We start from the raw sequence: 25,636 nt of genomic DNA on the forward strand, positions 1-25,636 counted from the left end.
TGAAACATGGATGAAACTTATTTTATTCTGTGGTAGTTCGGAATCGAGGTAATTTGTGAAAAAACTAAAATACCAACATGGCTCTTAACATCTGAAAGCCAATTTGTTAGTGGTTAGAGGAGGAAATCCGACGGCGGAGGGAGAGTGCCTAGCCTAGTAAATTTTGTTTGGGATGCAGATAGGACCTGCAGTGGATGATTATTGCTGTTTGATGATCACAACGAAATCAACGAATCATCCAACGTCAGGCAATTAATTTAGATAGAACTTTGTTTTTCTTTTAACAATAGTTGTCTGCTTAAACTAAACTAACTTCGTTCAATTATACTTTCCAACATAAGAAAAGTTGAATTATGAATTTTCTCATTTCAGTAGCACCTAATCAGAACTTTAAGATAAATCGCTCGAGAATCTTCTAGAAGTGTCCCTTTGAGTCCTTGGCTCGTAATTGCGGAGATAAGTGCTGGAATCTGGCACACGGGGCGTGGCTCCGGGCACTGGGCGTGGCGCCCGCCCACCGCTCGGCCACGCTCGCCCGCCCTACATTCAGATAATTGATTCAATATAAAAGCGAAGCATATTAGATTGTGTTTGTTAATGCCTTCTTTTATGATTCTACGAGTATTTTATTGAAAGAGTAACTTAAAAGCAGAAGGAATAATTTAAAAGGGGTTTTATTTTTATTAAACTCTCTTTAATTTTTGACTATTTTATATATATTATATTATATTATTTATCATAAACAAAGCTGCAGAAAATTATGGCGATTGATTATGGATATTTGAAGCAACAGCAAATATCTGTATACTTTTTTATGTCGATCTCTTTGAGATGAGCGAATGCGCAGGAGTTGATAGTACTCCCTAAGTACGAAAGTAAAAGAGGAAACGGGCCTATTAAATGTTGAAGGCATATCCAGGCAGGACCTCGAATATCTTCTGCATCTGCTAAATCATACCCCAGACCTTTGGCACAGCAGCCAGCCATCCTAACCACTGCGCCATACCATCTTCCTGAAACGTTAAAAGAAATATGGGCGTGCATCAAAGAAGACGCAGGCGTACGAGGCCTAAGGGCGGGTTCACACGGCGCCGCCCCGGCTCGCGCGGCACTCCGGGCCGCGGCGTGGCGCCGCGCTGACATGGCGTCCGTACAGCGCCCGCCGATCCCCAAGTGAGTACCCTGCTTTACTTGTGCTTTATACGTGATATTTTTCGTGAGCGTGCTGGTTGATTGAGAGACGCCTTAAGTTTTTATGGATTCTGGCGTGATGATAATGTGAGTTTTTGGTGTGAATGATATCGGTTAAATAGAAATGATAAAATAAATGTGAGGACCGCATGTTTGTGAAATATTGTAATTAATTATATAGGTATGTAATTATAGGAAAGTGCATTTCAGTAAGTCCTTATTATTTAAACTCTTTTCTTTCTCTCATCTTCTTGATCTCAATCTATCACCTTTTTCGTAACACCTAACTTATGTTGCATTAAATTCAGGGCATATGAAACTTAAACTTTTATTCTGCTACTTTTGTAGATTCGCGGAAAAAAGACGTGACCTACAAAGTTTTAGAGCAGCATATTTTTTTGCGAAGTCCCAGAACCAAATCTTTTCCGATTAACTTCTTGATTTACTACCTTCATCTGCTTCTTGCATCACCTTACTTGTACGAGTATATCTACCGAAAGTACTAAGCATAAACTGGAGGAAGTTAGCTTAGTGCATTTACACGATAGAAGAAGACTTGTATATCTAACCACCCACCCGCACTAGGCCAGCGTGGTGGACTAGGCCTAAACCCATCCTTCATTGGAAGGAGACCCGTGCCCCAACAGTGGGGACGTGATGGGTCGTGATGCGATGATGTATATCTAAAATAAACCTATCCAGAAAATAAAAAGTAAGATGACAAGTTTTAGGGAAAATCGAGAACGGACGAATAGTGATGGTTGTTCAGTTGCGACGTAATATGAACTTCATATTAATGACGGTAGGTGTTCATTATTGCAAACGACATTAAACCTTCTAGAATCAAAACCTAAAGAGATATGCTATCCGACGAGCAAGCGTTCCTATATCAAATAAAATTGTAAGGTTCCCGTATGTTCTATAGGACTATATATGATTCTACTACAATTAGGATGAAAAAAATAGGGCAATGAGAAGTAGGAGAAGGTAAGGAAATCGGACTAGGATTATTATGGAAATATGTAGATACCTGGAATAAAATTCTAAGGAAATTAGAATTAAGGACAACAAAGTTAAGGGAATACATAGAGAACCCAACCTACTATATAAAAAAACCTAAGTAGGTTATTTGTAGCGTTATAATCAAGACTTAAAAGAAAAAAAATACCAAAAAAATAACTTGTTAGGTGCTAAATAACATAAAAATATCAGAAATCTAGGTACCTGTTTACTACGCAATATCTTGCTACGCTGCTGCTACGAAACTGCTACGGCGCGGCGTAGGCCTACTGCTACGAACATTAATAATAATCTGTTTATTCATTATTATTGTATCAAAGAAATAAATAAGTAAAAATAAAAACCGCATATTTGCGTATACTTCGTTATTAACGAATACCAATTATTTTTGCAACGATATACCGGCCTAGGTAGTAAGCTGAATAAGTAATTGGAAATGGATGGAAAAATCGGGTAGTTCTAGGTTTCATTTTACAACGCAGATTCGTTATGGGTCGCACTATGACACAGCATCCTCTTGAAATCCCAATTAAGCGAAGCCAATTTGATGACCACTCGGTAGTGGACGCCGGCGGGTCACTCGTGTGACTCGTGTCGACGGAGTTTGTACTCAAATCACTCACAGTTGCCCGATTCACGCAACAATGCCAAATCTGTAATGTGACTTGCATGTATCTATAAGAAAATTCTATATCAGTGTTTCTTAATCCAGGTCACTGCATCCGACCCATACCATACCATTTAAATAAAATCAATTAATTGATAAACATTACTTCCATCTCGTCTCAATACACTCTAGTAATATCGACCAATATCGATTGCGTGTTTTATTGGCCTCAACTGTAAGCATTATTTAATCTATAATTTGTATATATTACGTATATATAAATTACACGTAGAAATATAATGTGATACTAAAATTATCACCTCGTAGTGTATTCGAGTCGTGAGTGATCATAAATGATCATTTATTTGAAAATTGTAAACGTTTCGATTGTAGAACTGAATCAGGGTGTGGCTGTGGTGTGTTGTATGATGTGTGTTTGTGTGTCACGTGAGTGCATGTGCGGTGGTGACAGGTTCGCGTGGGCAGTAGGGTTGTGTGTTTCCGAAAGGGACTTATTTATTTACGTTATATAGCATTGTTTAGTTTGAATATGTGTATGGTTTTTCGGAGTATACTTACTATGCATTTAATTGACGTCCAGCTCTACAAATTATAGGTAGGTAAGTATCTAAATTTCTTTATCTGAATCTGAATTATGACTGTCTTAGTTTATCTTTAAATAGCTGTTACGAAATTTCGTTTAACACAGCTTTGAAGGGTTTCAGGATTGTATTTTAAGTTTATGTATTTTATGTCAAACACAATGATGATGATGATTATGATGATAAAAAATGTTTATTCGGTGTTCAGCATTTTATTATGTAGGTTTTACTATCCTTTCCAACCTCAAAAATAATAATAAATGAATAAACCACATAAAAGCCGTCGGCAACCCTGAGCAGGGTTTATTCTCGTTGGACAGTCAGCGCTGGGCCCTCCGTCACCGCTTTAACACTGTCACTTCATTATCAGCGGTAATGGAGAGGCCACTCCACGCGTCCGACCGGGCCGGACCATTAATTAACCAAACACGAGCTCTAAAGGTCAAGTGTAGTGGGACGAATTTAGACTTCGTTTTGTTTTACGCATGTCCTTTCTTTCTTCATTATACGTACTAGATGTCTCGTTTGGACTCAGGGTTTCATTCAATGATTCAAGGATTTAATGAATAAGTACTGAAGTAATCTTGTGCTTACATTATTTCATACTTTATGGTGGACTATTTTAGGGAGATTTTCAGCTAAAACTTTTCTTAGAAATCCGACATGAGCATTAGTCTTTATTATCTCCTCCGTCAACTACCAATAGTGTCTGTTTGAATATTAACCATTTGTAACGCTTCCAATACCCATTTTCATCTTTAGCCGGTGTACATTCTGAAATGTATAGCATGCTTTTCTACTTAAGTACTTCCGTTTTTATGCAGTTTCGGCTAATCGATAAACTAACAATCATTTACCAGTTTAACTACTTAAAACAATGCTTAACAAACTCTATTCTCCTCAGGGTGGGCCGCCCCCGCGGTCGGCAGTGAGATGGCGGTGAAGTCGGCCACGCCGGCGCCGGGCGAGCGCGAGACCTGGGGCAAGAAGGTGGACTTCCTGCTCTCGGTCATCGGCTTCGCGGTGGACCTGGCCAACGTGTGGCGCTTCCCCTACCTGTGCTACAAGAATGGAGGCGGTGAGTGATTTAGTTTTACATTTCAGGACGGTCACTCTCTAAATCGACGAACGAACGAACGAAAATTGTAACGTAATCGGCACGATAGACGCAGCGCTCCGAAGCTACAGAAAAACAAAAACGCAGCGCTTGACGCCCCTGGTCCGCAAAATATAGATCAACGTCTTTTGCTGACTGCCCGGGGTGCGCCAGACGTATGTATACTTTCCCGCCTGATCGCCTTTCTCGTTGGGTAGGTACAGTTTTTTCACACTCGGAAAATGATTACAGCAGTATTAGGACAAAAAAAAAGGTATGGTAGAAATAAGTAGTATTTGTACCAGTACGTGTTATGAATACTTATTACACATAAATACAACACACATTTAGGTATTACAAAAACAGCAAGACTATTCTATATTTTTAATCAGCAGTAAAGGTAACCAGTTTACTAAACTTTATTTCTCCGTAACTAACTATGGCTCAGTAACTTATGCATTCATCAGAAGTTAGCTATCAATTTCTGAGTAGTATAGTCTGCCGCCTTAGACTGCCGTGCGAGAAACATCTCGACCAGCGTTGGCGGCGCCACGTCGGCGCACAGCGGCGCGGCGGCGGGTTAAGTGCCTCTTGCTCTTGCCGCACTATAATTGTCTCCTTACGACGTTACCGCGGTATGGTAAAATCTGTGTCGGTAGTCTGTATAATGTATAGCCGACTGCTGGATTTTGGTGCAGTCAACAACAGACAGACAAATAATGCGGAAAACTGGATCAATTAATCAGAGTTTGTTTCTACTCTTTTTAAACTACAAGTATGGGCATTGGGCAAGGAGAGCTACAATATCCTATCTTCGGCCTGTGTCATAAATCCTCTGCCGGCTAGTACTTACCTATATCTGTATCATATAAACCAGCCATGGACATGCAATATATCGACATATATTATTTTGCTATAGTAATCATAATTATTGAATTGAAAGAGAAAATTATTAAACTGGTTCAGGTTATTGAGGTCCAGTGCCGTCGGCAGGTATTCCTGCGGTTATTAAAACCATTCGGTCAGTTCTTTACCTATCCAATAGAGGTGTCAGCTAACTCCATACCAAATTTCATTAAAATCGGTTCATCTGTTTTGACGTGAAAAGGTAAAAAACATACCTACACACATACTAGACAATTGTAAATATAATCCTACTAATAATGAAATTTGGTATTGAGTTAGCTGACACTTTGGATTAACACATAGCCTACTTTTTATCGCGGAATTCCCACGGGAAAACTTTTTAAGGTGAATCGAAGCTCGCGGGAACGGGCTAATTATTTCATTAAAAAGAATGATATACGAATTTTATAGGTTCAGTCAAAGCCTACGCCGCCGCGTCGTAGCATTTCGTAGCAAAATTGCTACGCCGCGTCGTAGGCTCGTAGTTACAAACAAAATCCCGCTAATTTCTTTTTGAACAGTTTAATGTTGCCGTTGGTTTATCGGATTTTAACTTTTTATGTTGGTTTAACATCACCATTTTCCTCATTACATGGGTACTTACTTAATTTAGAATTAGATTGCCTATCTTGAAAATCATTGCCTGTGTTAACCAATGTTAATCAAATCGAAACCTGCACATTGCACGTTACATCCGTACACATTCCAACAACAGAGTGCTCTGAACACTAGCCTAGACCTAGCTTAGCCTATGCAGGGACTAATTGCTGCCCGAGCCGGCTCTGCAGGGCCCTCAGGTCATAATAGACAGTTAACAATCCACAGGTGCTTCAGATGTCGAGAGGTGCGGTTACACGGATTGCGTGCAAATCAGAAACGCTGTTGGTTGTATACTGTATAGGTTTGCTTTCATTGTTATTTCACTGTTTTCCCGTTCAGTTCATACCTATCATTTTGATAAGACATTTCATAAGTATATTTTTTTCTGGCTTATACCACGACGTTGGTCTAGTACGAGTTGATAGAAACCAATTGTACCATGTTGCAATTATCGTAATAATCAGGAGCTTACAAATATATTTTTTGGCAATTTAAAAGTGGTAAGTTAGCTGTTTATCCAGATAGAAGTTTAAAAAGCTTAGTGTGTATGAGAATATGAGTACGATCTCAGTGTGTGATGTGCGGAAATGAGTCGGCCGGGAGCGGCGGCGCGCGGCTTTGAGGCCGCGAACACAAGCCAACAGGAAATAGAGATATTGTCTTTGAAATGTTCTGTCCGTCTCCTCCACATTTGTTTACGATTTTATGGAGTACATAGTGTTATGGTATCGCGTGTTAAAAGCGTAGGGAACGTAGTCTATTCATAGGCTTGTAATTAGTGCTGCTGATATTTGTGCCCCTTCTGGCTTTCTATATCACTTTTGCAACTTCCTGTATAATTTATTAGCGTCTGATGCCCACAAGGTTACAAAATAACTTCGAAGAAACTAACCGGTTTAAACCTACATAACTGAATTCCTCATCCAACTACCTCGTATCCTCATTACGGCCCTCACCAGAGTATCCCTCGCCGTCAGAACTGAAAGATCTGTGGAGTCGCGGCATCCGCTCCTGAAAGTTCACCGCACGTAATTGCATCTCGCCCGCTTTGACAACAACTCCCCGTCCAAGTAGTAATTGACAATCAAAGCGTTCCCTTCACACGACACCAGACTTCGTTACCCGCTCTATGCTGTACAGGAAAATTAGTAACGTAATAATATCGAGAGGGTAATAAGGTAATGGAGAGTGCGAGGTCATCGAGAGTGCCCGATCGCCGGCTGATTCGATTACCGCGCGATGGAGGAGAAGCGATCTTCACGCAGATTGGGTGGCGGAAATTTGCTTAGCGTTCCCGAAGGTCGCCGGCTGTAGCTCGGGAATTCAATATCCTTATTGCAGACTACTTCAAAGAGGGAGACTTAGTTAGGTCCTTGTGTCGTTAGGCTTCGTAATAACTGTGTTAGATGTAGAAGGATTTGTTTTACTTCCTTATTTTACTTAGGTTCTCATAACATTACCTAACTCTTGTCACATAAATCATACGCACGACAAATAAATCCCATTAAGTGTGTTGTAATGAAGTGGTCAAGGGTCAGTCACACAACTAGCGTCCCTATTCCGCTAATTGATTCCGGCGCGACACTTCATCACGCGGCTCCCGGCGGCGGCGGCGGCAGCGGCGGCGGCAGCGGCGGCGTCACGCTCGTCCACCGCAAGGATCGTAGGGTTAACTGAATATGACATATTGCATGCTTTTAGCTGTGGATTGCAGGTTTTGCTTGGAAGGGTTAGATCGGAGTGAGTTGTACTTATATTTATGTCGATTCTGAAGGCTAAAATTTGTATTGCTGTAGTGCATAACTATAAATTTTACCAAACACTATACAATCGTGAAAAAAATTGCTACTTTTCGGTTCAGTAGATACTAATTAATGTATGAAATAAAACTGGAGATTTTTTTACACGATTTTACAGTTAGAGATGTAGTGAACGTGAGGTAATTATCGGTATCTTTCTTCTTTCTTTCATTGTTAATGTTTACTCTCTGTATAACAGAATATTTTGCCTACAAATAGATACTAAGGCAATATACCCAATTCCCGCATATTTCCTGCCCTGAACATTCGGATGAATATCGATGATTTAATACTTCCCTTCGGAATCTGATAATACCCAATCACCGGCGGCTCCGGGGGCTGATTGTTTCGAAATTGATTCCTTCTACTTACGAGTACCTACGATCTTAGGTATATCTATACTCCCCTTTCGGACTATTTATGGACAATGGGTCTCTTTGGGAAAGGTGGCTGAGATTTTATTGTATAATTTGTAACAGGTTACTTTAAAAGTACTTTTAAATAGAATTGTTAAATTTATAAAATAATTAAAATTTATAAATTTTTAATTTATAATATATTAATATTATTAATAATTATAATTATTAATTACTAGCTGTTCCCGCGAGCTTCGCTTCGCCGTAGCCTATGTTCTTTCTTAGGGTCTAGACCATATGTATACTTACCAAATTTCATTCAAATCCGTTCAGTAGTTTTGGCGTGAAAGAGTAACAGACAGACAGACAGACACAGTTACTTTCGCATTTATAATATTAGTTAGAATTAGGATTTGGTCCAACGTTCGCGATCCTCCGCCACTTCGGACTCAGTGGGACACAAATTAGGCTAATTAAAAAAAACTTTTCGGAATAAAACTATAGGTAGCTGAAGTTTTCCAAAGTTATAAAACTCAGATTGAACTCGACGCACCGACATAACCCTTCACGGGTCAAGTCACAATGAACAAGACACGATCCACAAAGTAACCGATAAGACATTCAACAATCGTAATTGCCTCAGAAGTCGAACAATAACGCGATCTCGCGCTAAGAAGCCGTGAAATGACGTCATCATAACCGAAGTAGAAACGCCACAAAGGCTTCTAACCCCGACTTAAGTTCCTCTTAAGTGGCTCAAGATTTCAACACTTTAGCGCAGGGTAGAGGGGAATTTAGTGGGTGCTCGCTTGATCTATTTCATATAAAACTGTATTGGTATTGGTACTTCACTTAAAAAAAACCCATTTTGTAACAATATTGTGTAATAGCTAGGCTTTTGAAAATAAGGCCATAAACGTATCTTGAGTATCTTAAGTTTTCCATACAACATCCACAAAAAAGTTACATACTTAGCTACTCTCTCAACAGCATCCTCTCAGAAAGCCGACTGTTTCCACTGTTCTCTGAATACCCTACCCAGCCAAGGCAAGGCGCTGCTCGCCCACTTTCCACCGCCATCAGGGAGACTTGTTGCATCCGGCAATAAAGTAAATCCCCATAGTCCGCCACGCCGCGCCGAGGGAATCTACCGTATATCAATGAGGGGTGATAACTTAAGTTTTTTTTCCTGAAACTTTTCTTGTTTGGGTTGGTACATGTCCTTTGTTTTTCGTGCATGCTGCTTTCTTTTTTTGTTAACCAACTTTAAAAACAATTAAATATTTAAGAAATTTTGTTGTCTGGCTCCTAAGAAGCGCTATAACAGCGTAATGGTAGAAATATTAATCTCGTGGCGTAAGGACTATAATTGTAATAATGGTCCACAGGAAATGACTTGTTTACCAATTGTGTCTATTAATGCGACTATGATCTAAGATTGACTAGGATGAGTAGACATCTTTACAAAATCTTATGACTTAACAAGAAAGCTAGGTATATACATGTATCTGGTTAACATATACAATAGAATAAATATATCTTTTCGCAAACATTAAAATTTAAAGAATAGAAGCCTGGAAAATCAACTGTAACAAAAGTATACCTTACATTAAATATAAAATGTATACATTAAAGTAAAATTTAACATGACCATAAATTCAAATCGCCGCTAAAAATCCAACCGATACTCCGATACTATAAAAATTGGAAACAATAATCCAGTTGGAGAATAAAGATTTTCCAGTCGGCGTCCCTCGAGACTCCTCCGTCGGCTATAATTCCATATTGCGTCGCTGCGGAGTGAATTGTCCTGACTGGCTAATTGACCTTTTAAGCCGCGCCCTCGAGACGCTAGGAGATGTTCTTTTGTGCAGGAAAAAGTGGGAAACTAAAAAATGCGCCTCTCTTTTTAAGAAATTCTATTATTGGACTTGTCTTTTGGTGACTTTGGCGTTTGATGCTTTTGGTTTGGAGCTTTTTAATGTATGTGTTTGTGAATCTAAAGATTTTTAATTCTATGCATATAGCAATGTAACTAATAGTTTTACCTAATAAAATATGATACTGAAATATTATTAGTATGTGAATAACAAATCATTTTATATGACGTATTAAATTAATAATTTATGTATATGTATTCAATTGAATTGGTATAGGAAATCACTACAAGCCATTGACTTATTTGCTACAGGCCCTAAATTGCAAATACCACTCTCGCTACAAGCACCGCAAAAGATTTTTCCCTACCAACATGACCATCATAACTATTATCCCTATTCATCCTCCACTGACTTCCAGTCTTCTTCCAGTCCACTAAAACTTTACACTCATTTTATCTTTGTACTCTAAACCCTCCTTCCCTGGCAGGTGCGTTCCTGGTGCCGTACTGCATCATGCTGGTGGTGGGCGGCATCCCGCTGTTCTACATGGAGCTGGCGCTGGGCCAGTTCCACCGCAAGGGCGCCATCACCTGCTGGGGCCGCCTCGTGCCGCTCTTCAAAGGTTAGTGCTGTTTTTTGTAACTTGATGATGCGTTTGTTGATTTGCATGACGGTACTGAAGCTCAGGTGGTAGTAAACCTGCTTCCGGAGCACAGGGCTACGGGTTCGAGTCCCGCCCAGAGCAAACTTTTCTATGTTCTATGATATGCACTCGTGTATGCCTAGTGCCTGGTTGTTTATATTTTTTAAAATATTATGTGTGTCTACTTATCAACTGTCCGACGCCCATATTGCAAACTTTGCCTAAGTAAGTAAGTAGTACGGGTTGAGGCAGATGGACATATTGGACATGTGTAATGGTGTATTGTATAATTGTTATGATTCTAGACCGGGAGTACAAAGTATGCTCTGATTAATTGTAACATAACTTGATTTAAAAGTAGAGTAATTGTTAAATTTAAAATTCTTCACACTCCTTCACTGGTTTAAAGTCTCGGCGGAAACGTACAGTTTAAAACAGTCACGCGCTGCACTAATGCGCGGCGCGGAGTGTGAGCTGAGTTATGGCGCTTAGCGAGGCCCAGACAGATCTGACGGCTCTGTGTAGGTGCGTGAGTTATTACTGGGTCACTATTTCATTTGAACTTAGAATATACTTCGAATTTTCTTGAGTTTTTTGTTCCTAATATGAAAGTTAAGTTAAATGTCGGAAATAATAATAATAATAATAATAATAATAAAGCCTTTATTCAATAGAAATTTTTAACATGCAATTGACATTATTAAATTAAATTCACTTTATAATTATTCATGCATTTTTTAAGAATTATATAGGTAAATTTATATTTTTTGCTGACATTAAATTACAATAAAATTAAACAAAAATCAATAAAATTCCTACAATTCATTTAGTTATACAATAACATAAAATTAACATTAACATTATAAGTACTTATAGAATTGATGTCAGAAATAATAATTTAATTTTCAAAATAAATAAAAAATAATAATAATGTCAGACCAAGCAACACAAAGCAAAAAATGATGTTTAATTTATATTCCAAATGTCATCTTATTAAAAGTCCTTATAAGGACAGGTGAGGCCTCTCACTTACTCAAAAATTTCAGTGAGGTGTGGTCTGTATCACCCTAGCTGACCAGGCTTGTCTGGGTGATTGATCATTTTGCAACGATTTTGAGCAATCAATATTTTTGCCATCTTGTTCCACGCAGCTCTATTATGGGCAAATCTCCACCACAGCGGATGGAATGCTCGTAACTCATCAGACCATCTCATGAGTGGTCTCCCGACTCCTCGCCTACCGTCTCTAGGTATTCACTCAGTAGTTAGTTTAGTCCATCTCTGGTCTTTAATTCTCATTACGTGACCCGCCCATTGCCACTTCAGTTATTCTATTGTGGTGATGATGTCCTGAATCTTTGTCTGGTGCCTTATTACTTCATTTTCGATTCTATCCTTCAACTTTATACCCAGCATGCTGCGTTCCATTGCTCGTTGGTTCACTAGCAGTTTCGTTCTTTGTTTTTTGGTTGTTGACCAAGTCTGAGCTCCGTACGTCATAGTTGGTAGAACGCACATATTAAATACCTTTCTTTTAATAGATATGTGGAGGTTTGACTTAAAAATGTACTTCAGTGACCAATACTTTTTCCATCCCATGTTCACTCTTCTGTCGATCTCTTTATCTAAACGATTTTGAAATGAGATAACTTGGCCCAAGTAGACGTAATCTTCGACATATTCCAGTTGTTTCCCGTTAGCTATCACTGGTATCTGTGTGTAGTTTGTCATAATTTTGGTTTTTGATTCATTAAGTTGCAGACCAGACTCAGTAAGTGCTAGTTGAAACTCGGAAATTGTATTTTGTAGGTCATGGGATGTTTCAGCAAGAAAAACAATATCATCTGCAAATCTTAAAGCTGTCATCCTGTATCCATTGATAAGAATTCCTTTTTTTGTCCAATCTACTGCTCGAAAGGTTTCTTCAAGCAGGCAATTAAATAAAATTGGGGAGACAGGGTCTCCCTGTTTCACTCCTCTCTTCAATGGGAATATAGGACCTTCGGACTCTAACTTTATTCTTGCGCTACCGTTGCTGTATATCTCACCGAGCAGTTGAATATATTTTGTGTCTATACCTTGTTGTAATAAGGATCTTTGTAGACATTCGTGACTAATGCTATCAAATGCTTTGGTGAAATCTATAAAACAAATGTATAGTGGCTTTTTCCATTCTGTATATTTCTCTATTAGCATATTTAAGGAGTGCAAATGATCCGTTGTCGAGAATCCTTTTCGAAATCCTGCCTGGTCTACCGGTTGGTTTTCCACGATTTTTTTGTGGATTCTGTTTTTAAGCAGTGTCATAAAGAGCTTGTAGAGACAAGAGGAAAGGGTGATTGGCCTATATTGATTAATATCTCGGCGACTGCCCTTCTTGTGTAGTAAAGTTATCGTTGATACATTCCATTGCTTTGGTATTTTTCCTGTAGTTAGAATATTATTAAAAATTACTTGAATCGGTTCTATTAGTTCTTCCATGTAACATTTAAGGGTTTCATTAGTAATCTTGTCGGATCCCGTTGCTTTTTTGTTCTTCAAATTACTAATAGCATTCCTTATTTCTGATTTTAAGAAAGGTAGAGTTTGTTCCTGTGTTTCGGAAGCAATGTTTTTTATAGTTTCTTCCGAATCATAAAGTTTCCTGTAGAACATTGTAGCGATATTCAATATTTCCTTTCTAGTCGTTGTATTGGTACCTTTATTATCCTCTAGGGTTGGTATCATATCTTTTCCTAATGACTTTTTTTTCTCAATATCTTTGATTGATCCAGATGTGCCCATTATTTGCTCTATCATTTTGTTAGTGTAGTCGTTAATATCTTTTCTTATCATTTGCCTGGCTCTTTTTTGTATTTTACTAAAATTATTTCTTTCTTCTTCGGTTTTCTTTACCTTCCACTTGAGTTTATCTCTTTGATATATGATCTGTCTTGTTTGTAGCGACAAAATTGAAGAAGATTTTTTTATGTAGTGTTTTTAATTCGTTTTGTATGTTTTGTAGAGTATTCTCCAGTTTATCGTACATTTCCTGAGGGGTGAAGTTTGTTTTCTCGAATGATATCTCTTCTATCATTTCTTTATGCTTGTATTGGGGTATATAATCTATCTGTTTATTCATTATAGGTCTTTTTCTTAAGATTTTTCCAGTAGAAATGCATGCGACAACTGGTCTATGATCCGAATGTATGCCAAATTTGCTTAGGACTTTGAAATTCTTCATGGTGTTTAGTTTATTACCAACTATGTAGTCAATTTGATTTCGAGTAACTCCGTCACTTGACATCCATGTCCACATTCGTCCTTTTCTTGCTTTAAATAAGCTATTTGCGATTTTCAGTCCATGCTCCTGACAGAACATAATAAACCGTTCTCCCCTTTCATTACGTTTGCCATAGTAGTATGGGCCCATTATATGTTCCTCAAATTCCTGCCTTTTACCAATTTGGCTGTTAAAATCGCCTATAACATAGACCTCGGTAGAATTGCTTTCAGGAAATGCAGCATTTACTTGAGAGTAGAATTCTTCAACTTCCTCATTTGTGCCATTTGATGCCGTTGGAGCGTACACTTGTATAACTCTTATTATTCTTTGCTCTATCTTAATATCAATTGCTATAACCCTATTTGATATGGTCGTGTAGTTCTCTATGTAGGATTTCAAGGTTCGGTTTATAATAAAACTAAATGTCGGAAGCCTGACAGTTATTCGTGTCCGCCGGAAGCGGAAGCAATAAACTGTATCTATCAGTACTTAAAGCTGGATTATTACATTTTTGATAAATAATTAGCATTGTTACTCTTAATCAATCACGTTTGCTGTTATAAGTGATGTACCTAATTACTTAAAACAAAAAATCTATTCGGTCCAGCTACGAAGGCATCACTAGCCTAGCCAGATACAAATATTATGGATAAAAGTACCTCTTTTTACACAGACCATCCTTCAAAATTATGACACCAAGTTAAAGACCACCAAGCAGCCCCTCCGCCCCTGCGCCGCACTTAACATCCATAATTGACACCATTCTCCCTAAGTGCTCTCTCTCCATACGCGACTCAAAGCGCCGTGATTTGTGAACGGCTTACACCCTGACTTCATTTCACGAGGGGGCGATTCTGCTATGAGAGTAGAAGTACTGTGATGTGGCTGCTGTATGATTCTTTCCTTAGGCTAGTTGTATACTGGTTATCAAATGAGAACAAACACTGAAATAATTAATTTCCACATATTTTTTTTGCATGATTGTGTCTACGAAGCTCAATAATAATTAATTATGCCTAACTATACATACTACATAACCCTTTTTATATTTAAATGTTCATACCCTGATATCATATTCTAACTGTTATCTGAAAAACAGTGAAACTCAATTATTCAATTAATACACAACAACACGTAATGAATTTTCTTATTCAAACTCGTTGTAGGTTGCAGAATAGGTTCCCCTATCGTCACGTTGCCGCCCTGAGTGGCTCCACCAACTTGACGGCTCAACAGATTTGAAATTGGAAATGGACTGGAAAGTCGGGAAAGAGGTCGCGTAAAAGCGTTGTGAAAGGATTCGGTAGTTCCGGCTGACCGTTAACTTTTATGCGGCTTCTGCGGATATGCTTTGATTTATAAACTGCTTCGGTGAATTTGAATAATGAATTATTTGACTGTGTTTACTTTCTTACATAATATACAAGACTTCAAACGTTTTCACGTTATGCTTAAGTGCCAATTTCTCCATTCTCGGTTAGAGCATAACCAGGGAGTAGTGGTTAACTTTTGACACATCTGTCATGAATTTTATATGGAGATGACGTTTAATTTATAAATCAATCCCTGTCGGTTAGATAACCGACAATTGAGAAATTGACACTTAATCTACTAATTTAAGTTGTTACACGAGACGTAAAAAATATTCTATAAATGATTTATAATTATTATGTAGGAAGTCAATAGTCGGCTGCCTACGGATTATTTTAAGTCTAGCCCTAGATGACTAGTACTAAACCAAACGAAAGTACCAGGCATTCATAACCCCACGCAGGTAAGTATCGGATAGAACGCTGTAGCTCTGATCGCATACAATCATTAACTGAAAATACCAGGCATACATAACCGCACACAGTTATCGGGTACGCCGCCGCGCCGTGGAGCTGATCGCGTTCTACGTGAACTTCTACTACAACGTGATACGTGTGATTAATGATACCTAGATGTAGCGCGTACACTTTATTACAGTTTATGTTCCTGTTTAGTTTTCTATCCATGATTTACATTATGTTTAGAGTTTATATTATGTACCAACTAGCTCCTAGAGATTTAGAAGTACCTACAAAGCATCAAATTTAAATTCAAAGTACCAGGCACGCATAACTGCACACAGGTATCGGGTACGCGGTGGTGCTGATCGCGTTCTACGTGGACTTCTACTACAACGTGATCATCGCGTGGGCGCTGCGCTTCTTCTTCGCGTCCTTCACCACCATGCTGCCCTGGACCAACTGCGACAACGAGTGGAACACGCCGGCCTGCCGCCCTGTGAGTGGGATTGTACAGTTGATTAAATCGTATAGGTTACCACCATTTTTAAAACAGTTTAGAGCTGAGAGTTGCAGGTTGCAGATAAAAGATATATCTGTAATAGCTACAGATTAAATATTCTTCAGCCTATTTTGCGCCTATAACTTGTGCTTAATAAGCATCTAACTATTTTGCTGGGAATGGAAACCGATATGATTGGCTGACTTGAAAATTACCTACTTTTTATTTCATGAAACATGATGTGGTTTATTTTAGGCCTTATGTCCTAGTACACCTCTAAGATTCAGAGGGACAGTCTCTACTAAAACATTCATTTCTACCTATCTTCTTTTAACCTCGTTCCAGCTAAGTCCTAAATAGGTGTTCTAATAGTTCACAAGAATGTTATTATCTAGCCCCAGTTACATGGAATTACGGAATGAATTGAGTATTTATGATTATCGATTGGCGAGGTTGCTTATCAAGGTGACAGTAATCATGGGTGTCTAGGAGTTATAGGATATTAATACTTATGTACTAAGAAATTCGCAATCAGGTTGGTAGAAACTTTTTTATGGAATAGAAGGTTTCACACAATATTAATTCTTATTTCCACACCTGAAAACGTCCAGTTAAGCAGAGTTTGAGTATGGAATGAACCAGTGCAGTTTGGAACAGCCGGATAATTTTCTCTTTTACTGAAATGATCAAACATTACAATCATTGTTTTCAAATTGAGCTAGCATGATATTTTTTTTTATCTGCATTGATTATTGTATTTATATTTTTTATGTACTTACCTAGTTCGAAGCCATCTGGGAGCAGAACAACATTACGCGCAACGGCTCAACACTGGCGCCGCCCGTCACCACACCCTTCACTTCAGCTGCCTCCGAGTACTTCAAGTCAGTATACCTACATAAATATATCAAAACAATTTCATTGGGTTGCACCTGAAAAATGAGTCTGAAATTATTATTTTTATAGGGCATTTTTAAATTTAAACAGAATATATAATAGGTGGTTTTGCAACGGAACTCTTTTTTCTTCCCCATTTTTTTAGGAACCCTAGTTTACGCTTTGAACCTATAACAATACACCTATTTACTAATAGATAAATATGTTAATAATTCGGAACCAGTCCTTAGCTAGCTTCCGGCAAAATGGTGATCATAAAAAGGATCAGTTGTGATGTGATATCTATGTCGCAGGCATCTGGTTTAATCTCCTTTTTGATTGAACCACTAGCCCGTTCATTGGATGGCGCTACTCAATTGTATGACTAGGCCGAACGTTGATTGTACAAGCGTCACAAAACGTCCAACTAGTTAGCTGACTTAAAATCAGTCAGGTGGGGAATAATACAAATATGGCGTCTAACAGCTAACAGCTGACACAAAAAGCACCTATATTGTTAGTTTTTTTGCAAATAAATTAGCTTTAAAGTGCGTTATTTGTGTTAAAATAGTGTGACCACATGGATTTACCTATTAATACGCCGCGGGCGGATCGTTTCAAAGAAAAATTGTGGCGAAACTGGATAATTATGAACAACAATATGAAGTTACGTTTATTGTTATTGTTTAGTTAATTTGTGGGATAAGAGCTTTGTAACATAGTCTTTTTGTTGACTCTTGTCTGGTCATGTTCACCCTAACCAGACATTACAAAGTTGCTATACTATATCCCATTCAACGACTTCGCTGAATGACGTTCAGTCAAGACACTCAAGACGTCGAACGTTACAATCAACGACTTGACGAGTTGTCCTTTAGTCATACAACTGAATAGCGCCATCCAATGAACGGGCTAGTGGTTCAATCAAAAAGGAGATTAAATCAGATGCCTGCGACATCTATACTTTATTCCCCGTAGCCGAGCGATCCTGGAGCTGCACGGCAGCGCGGGGCTGCACGACCTGGGCGCCGTGAAGTGGGACATGGCGCTGTGCCTGCTCGCCGTCTACATCATCTGTTACTTCTCGCTGTGGAAGGGCATCAGCACCTCGGGGAAGGTATGAGGAGTTGGGGGGTTGTATAGGAATTTGGGACTAGTGCTACGTACATGTGCATAATTAATTATACATATTGATTGCGCTTGAAAAGTATTTGGAGAAATAAGTCTATAGGTACTATACAGTCAGGCATTCTAACTTTGCAACGGGTTAGATAATTCCTAAACATATAAAGATGGAAAAGTTGAACACTTTTCAACAAGTTAGCGATGTCAGACTTTAACTGTAAAGTGATACCTACCGATTCCACTGTGAAGTGGATTAATACTGTAATTCATCTGTAACTATACATTAATAGCGCTTTTTCAGGAATAGAAAACACATGTATTTATTACACATTATGTAATTGTTTATTCCTTTGAATCTGATAGTACTTAAGTACACTCACGGCAATAAAAAAGTTCCACTTGCCTTTGACGTTCCATATGTCACTATATAGAGTGCATTTATATGAGTGTGTGACCCCAGGTGGTGTGGTTCACGGCGCTGTTCCCGTACGCCGTGCTGCTGATCCTGCTGGTGCGCGGCGTCACGCTGCCCGGCTCCGCCAACGGCATCCGCTACTACCTCAGCCCCAACTTCGAGGCCATCACGCAGCCGCAGGTAAGTAGCTATAAGCTTAAGAGGCTGTGGGCCAGCCATGTAGGCCGGAAGAACCAATGACCGGTGGTAAATGGTCAGTTTCAGATAACTAGGTCAAGCTGAAGTGGCTGGTGGCTTAAACGAATTCTCGATTGGAGATCTACAGACCAGGAACACCGAAGACAGAGTGTTGTGGCGCTCATTGGGAGCCCCTTTCCAGCAGTGGACTATTACGTGCTTATTTTGATTGCACTAATACAGTGTTTTTCAACCTGTGGGTCGCGACCCCCTGGGTGTCGCGAAGCTTCTGTAGGGGGGTCGCTAAGGGCGAAAAAACTGGGTACTTTAGTAAAAAACAATAAAGACAATTAAAAACTATTAATTTAATAAGAAAGACTCTTTAAAAATACTTTTACTAAAAATTTTCTTATATGCGAAGGTTGAGCTTGTTTTTTATTAATTAAATTATCCCATCGTGCAAAACAGATGTTTTAGTAAAATAGACCACATCCACACAGTAAGGCAGATTATACAGAAGACCGAAGAGTATGATCAGCCTCTGTATCTAGCCCTTGTGGACCATGAAAACGCCTTCAACTCCATCGAGATCAAGACCTGGGCAATTTTGGAAGCGTTGCAGGGATTTCAAATCGACTGGCGCTATATTGAGGTGTTGAGGAGTCTGTACGATGCCGCTGGACATGTCACACCTCCGCTTCGCGGACGACATCGTTATTATGGCAGAATCTCTGCAGGAACTCAGCTGGATGATGGAAGTGGCCTAAATGCTGCTTTCCAACGTGTAGGCTTGGGGTATAAACTTGGACAAGACGAAAGTCACGCTCATCAATGATCACATCGAACCGGAGCTGGTGATCGTAGGCAACAATCAAAGTTGGGCAAGAATATGTCTAACTCGGGCAGACTATTCGGCTAGGCAGAAGCAACTTCGACAAGGAGGCTGCAAGGCGCATCCAACTGGGTTGGGCTGCATTCGGGAAACTTCGTCAGCACATATTCTCCTTGGCCATCCCTCAGAGCCTGAAGACTGGAGCGTCCTGCCAGTAATGACGTATGGTGCAGAGACGTGGGCACTGACGGTAGGACTGGTCCACCGATTTAAAGTCGCTCAGCGTGCTAGAGAGAGAGCTATGCTTGCGGTTTCTCTGATAAATCGTATCAGAAATGAGGTTTTCCGTCAGTCAGAGGATTAAGATTACTGACATAGCTGTCAAAATATGCAAGCTGAAGTGCTAGTGTGCTGGTCATATCTGCCGAAGAACCGATAACCGTTGGGGTAAACGAGTTCTTGAGTAGAGACCACGAATAGGCAAACGTATTGAGGGAGGCCTTCCTGCCTGGTTCAAAGACGACGACAACAAGTATTATTTTTTTTGTAAAGCCAGGTATTTTGTCTTTTTTATTTTCATTTCACCCTTGAAAATTTTATTCAAGATATTGAAATGCTCAAAAAAGTCAGAAAGAAAAAGTTTATTTCGATTAAGAAATTCCGGGTCGCAATGGCATTAGTCCTATGTACGTACATGGCCACACGTATCCGATGTGTGTAATTGTAAAATAATGTGTTTTTAAATCCGATAACCTACTACTTCGAATCCTAATCATGGAGACCATAAATACGTCGTATGGAATGAATATTGGGAAAACCGTAACATAACATAGTTACATATAGGTGCATGATAAAAACGGAAAGGATCAAGGGCGTCGCGAAATATTTTTTTATACCAGGGGGGTCGCATCATGAAAAAGGTTGAAAAACACTGCACTAATACGAGTATATTGTAAGTTTTGGAGTGAGTGCAACAGCACTCTAATCTTTTATGACAGATTGACAGATAGGAGCGCTAATATAAAAGTTGTATTGCAGGTGTGGGTGGACGCAGCCACGCAAGTCTTCTTCTCCCTCGGCCCCGGGTTCGGTGTCCTGCTCGCCTACGCGTCCTACAACAAGTACCATAACAACGTATACAAGTGAGTTCAACACCGAGAACATAAAACTTAAATTCGATCAGGCTGTTCAATGTGATTTCTTTCTAGCATATGTAGCTCTGTACGTAGATATATCGACAGAATTCCACCTTCATCTCGCACCAAAGAATCTTCGATCAAGACTAAACCTTCTTCTCGTGAAAATTATTGAACCCCTTCACCGTTCCTCCACCCAGAGACGCGATCCTGACCAGCATGATCAACTCCGCCACCTCGTTCATCGCCGGCTTCGTGATCTTCAGCGTGCTGGGCTACATGGCGCTGGCGTCGGGCCGGGACGTGCAGGACGTGGCCACCGAGGGCCCGGGGCTGGTGTTCGTGGTGTACCCCGCCGCGATCGCCACCATGCCCGGGTCTACCTTCTGGGCGCTGATTTTCTTTATGATGCTGCTTACGTTGGGATTGGATAGCTCTGTGAGTGATAGCATAATTTCAGGAATCTGGTATTATGTGGAGTAACTATTATAGGTTGCGGTATTTTTCTTCATGATGTTGATACCGTGGGGTCATTGGGTCTCCATTTCCGTTACAAATGGGACTTTGGACTATTTATTCCTATAAACGCAACAGCATCAGCGTAGCAATTATCATAAACGCAAACGCAAAAGGAATTTAGAAATTGGTCATAAAATTTTGCACTCTTATTTAAGCAGATGCAGGTTTCTGCATCATGATGAATTCCAATACCACCTATGTCTCCAACAGTTCGGTGGTTCTGAAGCAATAATAACGGCTCTGAGCGACGAGTACCCTCCCATCGGGCGCCACCGCGAGATCTTCGTGGCCTGTCTCTTCACTCTGTACTTCTTCGTCGGCCTGGCATCCTGCACCAAGGGGGGCTTCTACTTCTTCCAACTGCTGGATCGGTACGCCGCAGGGTATTCCATCTTGGTGGCTGTGTTCTTTGAGGCTATCGCTGTCTCTTGGATCTATGGTGAGTTGGATATACTTGGACTACATCATGAAAGCTGTAAGTCTTATCGATAATATATTATGTGTATATATTATCTTTGTCCAGGTACGGAGCGGTTCTGTGAAGACATCCGCGACATGATAGGCTTCCGGCCCGGCCTCTACTGGCGTGTCTGCTGGCGCTACGTGGCCCCGATATTCCTGCTCTTCATCATTGTCTATGGCCTGCTCGACTATGAACCGCTGCAGTATGAGGGCTACATATACCCCATGTGGGCCAACATACTGGGCTGGGCTATAGCGGGCTCCAGTGTGCTGTGTATCCCTGTGGTCGCCATTTTCAAGATCTTGACCACTAAGGGCAGCTTCACTGAGGTTTGTAGTTTATAATTTGTGCAATTTGGTTTCATAGTACGCAGAAAACCGGTTTTTTAACAACCTTTACATCTTTCAGCGCATACGCATCCTAACAACCCCGTATGCGGACTCCGAAGCATCCAGAACGGCTACCAATGGCATGGTGGTGAGCGAGAGCGGCGGCGTGCGGCTGTCCTCGTCCCTCCACACCCCCACGTCCCCCGCCTCCCCTGACGCCCCCGCTGTTGTCTGAACTCAGCTCTCCTTTGACGTCTATTATGTTTAATTTTTTTTTCTGACAGTTCATCAGCTGCCAGTGTTTTCCCCCGATTTTGTGAAAGGAGATTGCAACCTCTGATACTTGGATCAAAGGTCTTGAATGGTAGGATTTCGTTTCTACAGCAATGTTTTTATTTATTATTAAGTTTCTATTATTTCGCTATCACTCCTAAAAAATAGGCTACTATAGCTATATTTTATTAATTATTATACATATTATTAAGAAATTAATCACAATAATAAAAAATAGATAATAGAATAGCATAGTAAGTCCTTTTGTTGAAATGGCGGTTTATCATAAATACTTTATATATGTACCTAGATTATTAGTAGGAATAGAAAATGTATGTAAACATGGCGGGGAAAGGGATTAAGTATATAAAAAGGTTGAGACAACTTGATATGAATATGTATTTCAGAACATGTCTTATGGTTAGTATGAAATTGTAAGAAGTGAGTAGGTAATAATAGTATGGTAAAATAATGGAATATGATATCTTATTTAGTTTCATCGCAGATATTGATACTTACCTAATTGAAATATAAATCTTTTCAGAATACCGTCGATGTCATTAGGGCCTTAATTTTAGGATGGGAACGTATTTAAAGATCAACAACTTATTTATAGTGAAAAATAACAATAACCAGAAATTACAGGCAGCAGAGCTAGAGATTCACAAGTATCTACACACTTTTGTACATTGACAAACACAAACCGCGTATTCATTCATGAAACGTTGGTTTGTAACTCAGACAGGTACAAAACTGTATAGCTTCTTATAAACCCGACCGTGTTTCGTATAATGTATGAGTACGTTCCCTTATTTTATACACATATTTACTGTAGTAATTGTTATTTAATATACTGAAGCAATGTGGTTGAAACAGGAACAAATGATTAAAATACATTTCTAATCCAAGCATTTTATCAGTCTGACCCTGGGTTCGGTATTCTGATAAAATGTGGGTTTAGGCTCCCAATCCCACCCGACCCGACACACCCATCTGTTACGTAGTAAGTATAGTGACCCTCTTTCTTTATTTAAAATATTTATTTGGGTTGGTTTTTATACATACGTGAACAAGTATTGATTAAATGCTTTAATGTAGAGTTAAGTTAACTTATCAAGTTATCACATATTTTATTAGCATGTTTAATGTTTATAATTCGAAACTTTATTTTAGTATCAATAAAAATCCTAATCCATAAACCACGTTATAGTATTTTAGAACTAGGATTTAATAAGCTGTAAATCTACAAGAAAACGTGTATCAATGCATTAATTGGGTAGTCGCATATAATGATATTTATTCTAATTCATTAGGTAATAAATACGTAGCCATATTATATTTCAACAATATTAAGTAGATCATATAAATTCTTGAGAAAGTTCTTTAAGTACATATATAAATTAATCGAAAACGTACGAAATTTATATGTAGGTTCTTTTATTTACTCAATGGTGTAGTGTTTAATCAACCATAATCACAAGTAGACAGTCATAGCTAAAGGTTTCTAAGGGACGAAAATTGTAATGATATTTTTTACTTGATGATATTTTAATGCATACCTATAGGCATTATTTTGTTACTTAGGTATTATTTACATTGTCTATTTTTAAACTACTTTGGTCTAGTTTAATCCCTGAATCATTATAGATGCGGAATGAAGTATGTTTTTTTTATTAGTGGTAGTAAGTGCATTTAATTGAGGTATTTTAGGATATAAGGAAAAAACACATGCTGTGTAGATAATAGAAATCATAGATTATAATGTTATTTACCTTATCTATATAGGTACCTAAATATAATCCTAGGATACCTGCATATTTATTCACTAGTTCATATACCCACGTACCTAAACTATTTTATCTCATATAGATATACCTCTATACTCGGTATTCGGTATTGTATTTAAACATAAATACTTACTCACATTTAATCACTTTCACTTCTAAATGTTGTAAAATACTTAGGGTGCTCCATTTTCCATCAATCCATACTTATTATAATTTTGGAAATCATAATTTATTTAATTCATATTTATTCTGAAAGATACTATTCGTCACTCCGTCATGGGCAATGCGGACTTACGAATTGTACATTTCATTATTTTATGAGTTCATAGTTCATAATCATCAGGGTTGAACTTGGTAAACGTATGATAAAGAAATACAAGTTATCAGACATAGGCAGACTTAAATATCGACAACAGTCTTATGCTATTTTCAAGTAGTAATGGTAGTAAATAGTAATTTGTCTTCATTAGAAAGCAAAACAAAAAAAAACAAAAAAAACATAAGTATACCTAAATAGAAGTAATAGATTCATATATTCTATTCTATTCTAAATATACGCAGTAGCTGAATAAATAGTTGATTGTAGTTAAACGTTTCATTTCATAAATAGGTATACACAAATTTTCAGCATACATATTTTAACCTTTATGAACTAATATACTTAATATTAATACTACCTACTACATTAACTTACTTAGGTTTCAGCTTATACTTCTTATCTAGTTATTAGATACAAATTCTATCTCGATGTTAGAATAGTACACTTTACGTAAAAATGTGCCAAATATATGTATTTATTTATAGCTGTTGATGTTATTATATCATATTATACTTATTTACAATCATTAGTCATACCAGCCATTATGACTATTGATTTTTAGAATAAATATTTATACTTACTGTATTATTGGACTTTCATTAACTACCTACTTACATACCTTACGTAATTTCAATATTGTAAAGTGAATCCAGTTTGGCAGCAGCAATGCATGATAAACCAACATAGACCTAGTATGTACTGGCGTATACTAAGTCTATGTAAACCAAGGACTTTGTATTGACAAACTCACATAAGTAGGTACATTTTAGGAAAATCTCAAAGTTTGCCAACACGGCATAGCGGGACTCTACCAAGTTATTTTACCTAACCTACTCATACCCATAGTAAGTTAAGTATTAAAATTATTTTAGTAATAAATTTTACCAGATTTCATTAGATACATACAAATAGTACATAGCAAGATTAACACACATTGACATACTGTAAATAGAGGTACCTTAAACCATTGTAATAAGTAAATCATTATGTAAGTACATCAAAAGCCTACAAATAACTACCTAATTGCTTTTTTAACTTTTAGAGTACGTCTCAAATTTATCTGCACTCTACATCCGCTAGATTAAAACCTCAAAAATAACGCCTACGAAATTCGTAGCAACTTTAACCTTGAAAATCGTACCGCGTAGC

At 38.5% G+C, this 25,636-nt stretch overlaps 1 protein-coding gene across 1 annotated transcript; it reads left to right on the forward strand.

The window, feature by feature from the left end:
- Nucleotides 1-1,037: 1,037 nt before the first annotated feature.
- LOC105383693 (sodium-dependent dopamine transporter) lies at nt 1,038-25,072 on the forward strand. Its single transcript, XM_048623621.1, has 12 exons — nt 1,038-1,173; nt 4,325-4,498; nt 10,545-10,679; nt 16,079-16,233; nt 17,020-17,120; nt 18,091-18,229; nt 18,698-18,832; nt 20,700-20,803; nt 20,998-21,235; nt 21,527-21,755; nt 21,840-22,108; nt 22,188-25,072. The coding sequence occupies exons 2-12, from the start codon at nt 4,354-4,356 to the stop codon at nt 22,341-22,343; spliced, it is 1,806 nt and encodes a 601-aa protein (XP_048479578.1). The 5' UTR covers nt 1,038-1,173; nt 4,325-4,353; the 3' UTR covers nt 22,344-25,072.
- The last annotated feature ends 564 nt before the right edge of the window (nt 25,073-25,636 follow it).

The sequence above is a fragment of the Plutella xylostella genome, chromosome 10 (assembly GCF_932276165.1).
Source record: "Plutella xylostella chromosome 10, ilPluXylo3.1, whole genome shotgun sequence".
Taxonomy (NCBI): domain Eukaryota; kingdom Metazoa; phylum Arthropoda; class Insecta; order Lepidoptera; family Plutellidae; genus Plutella; species Plutella xylostella.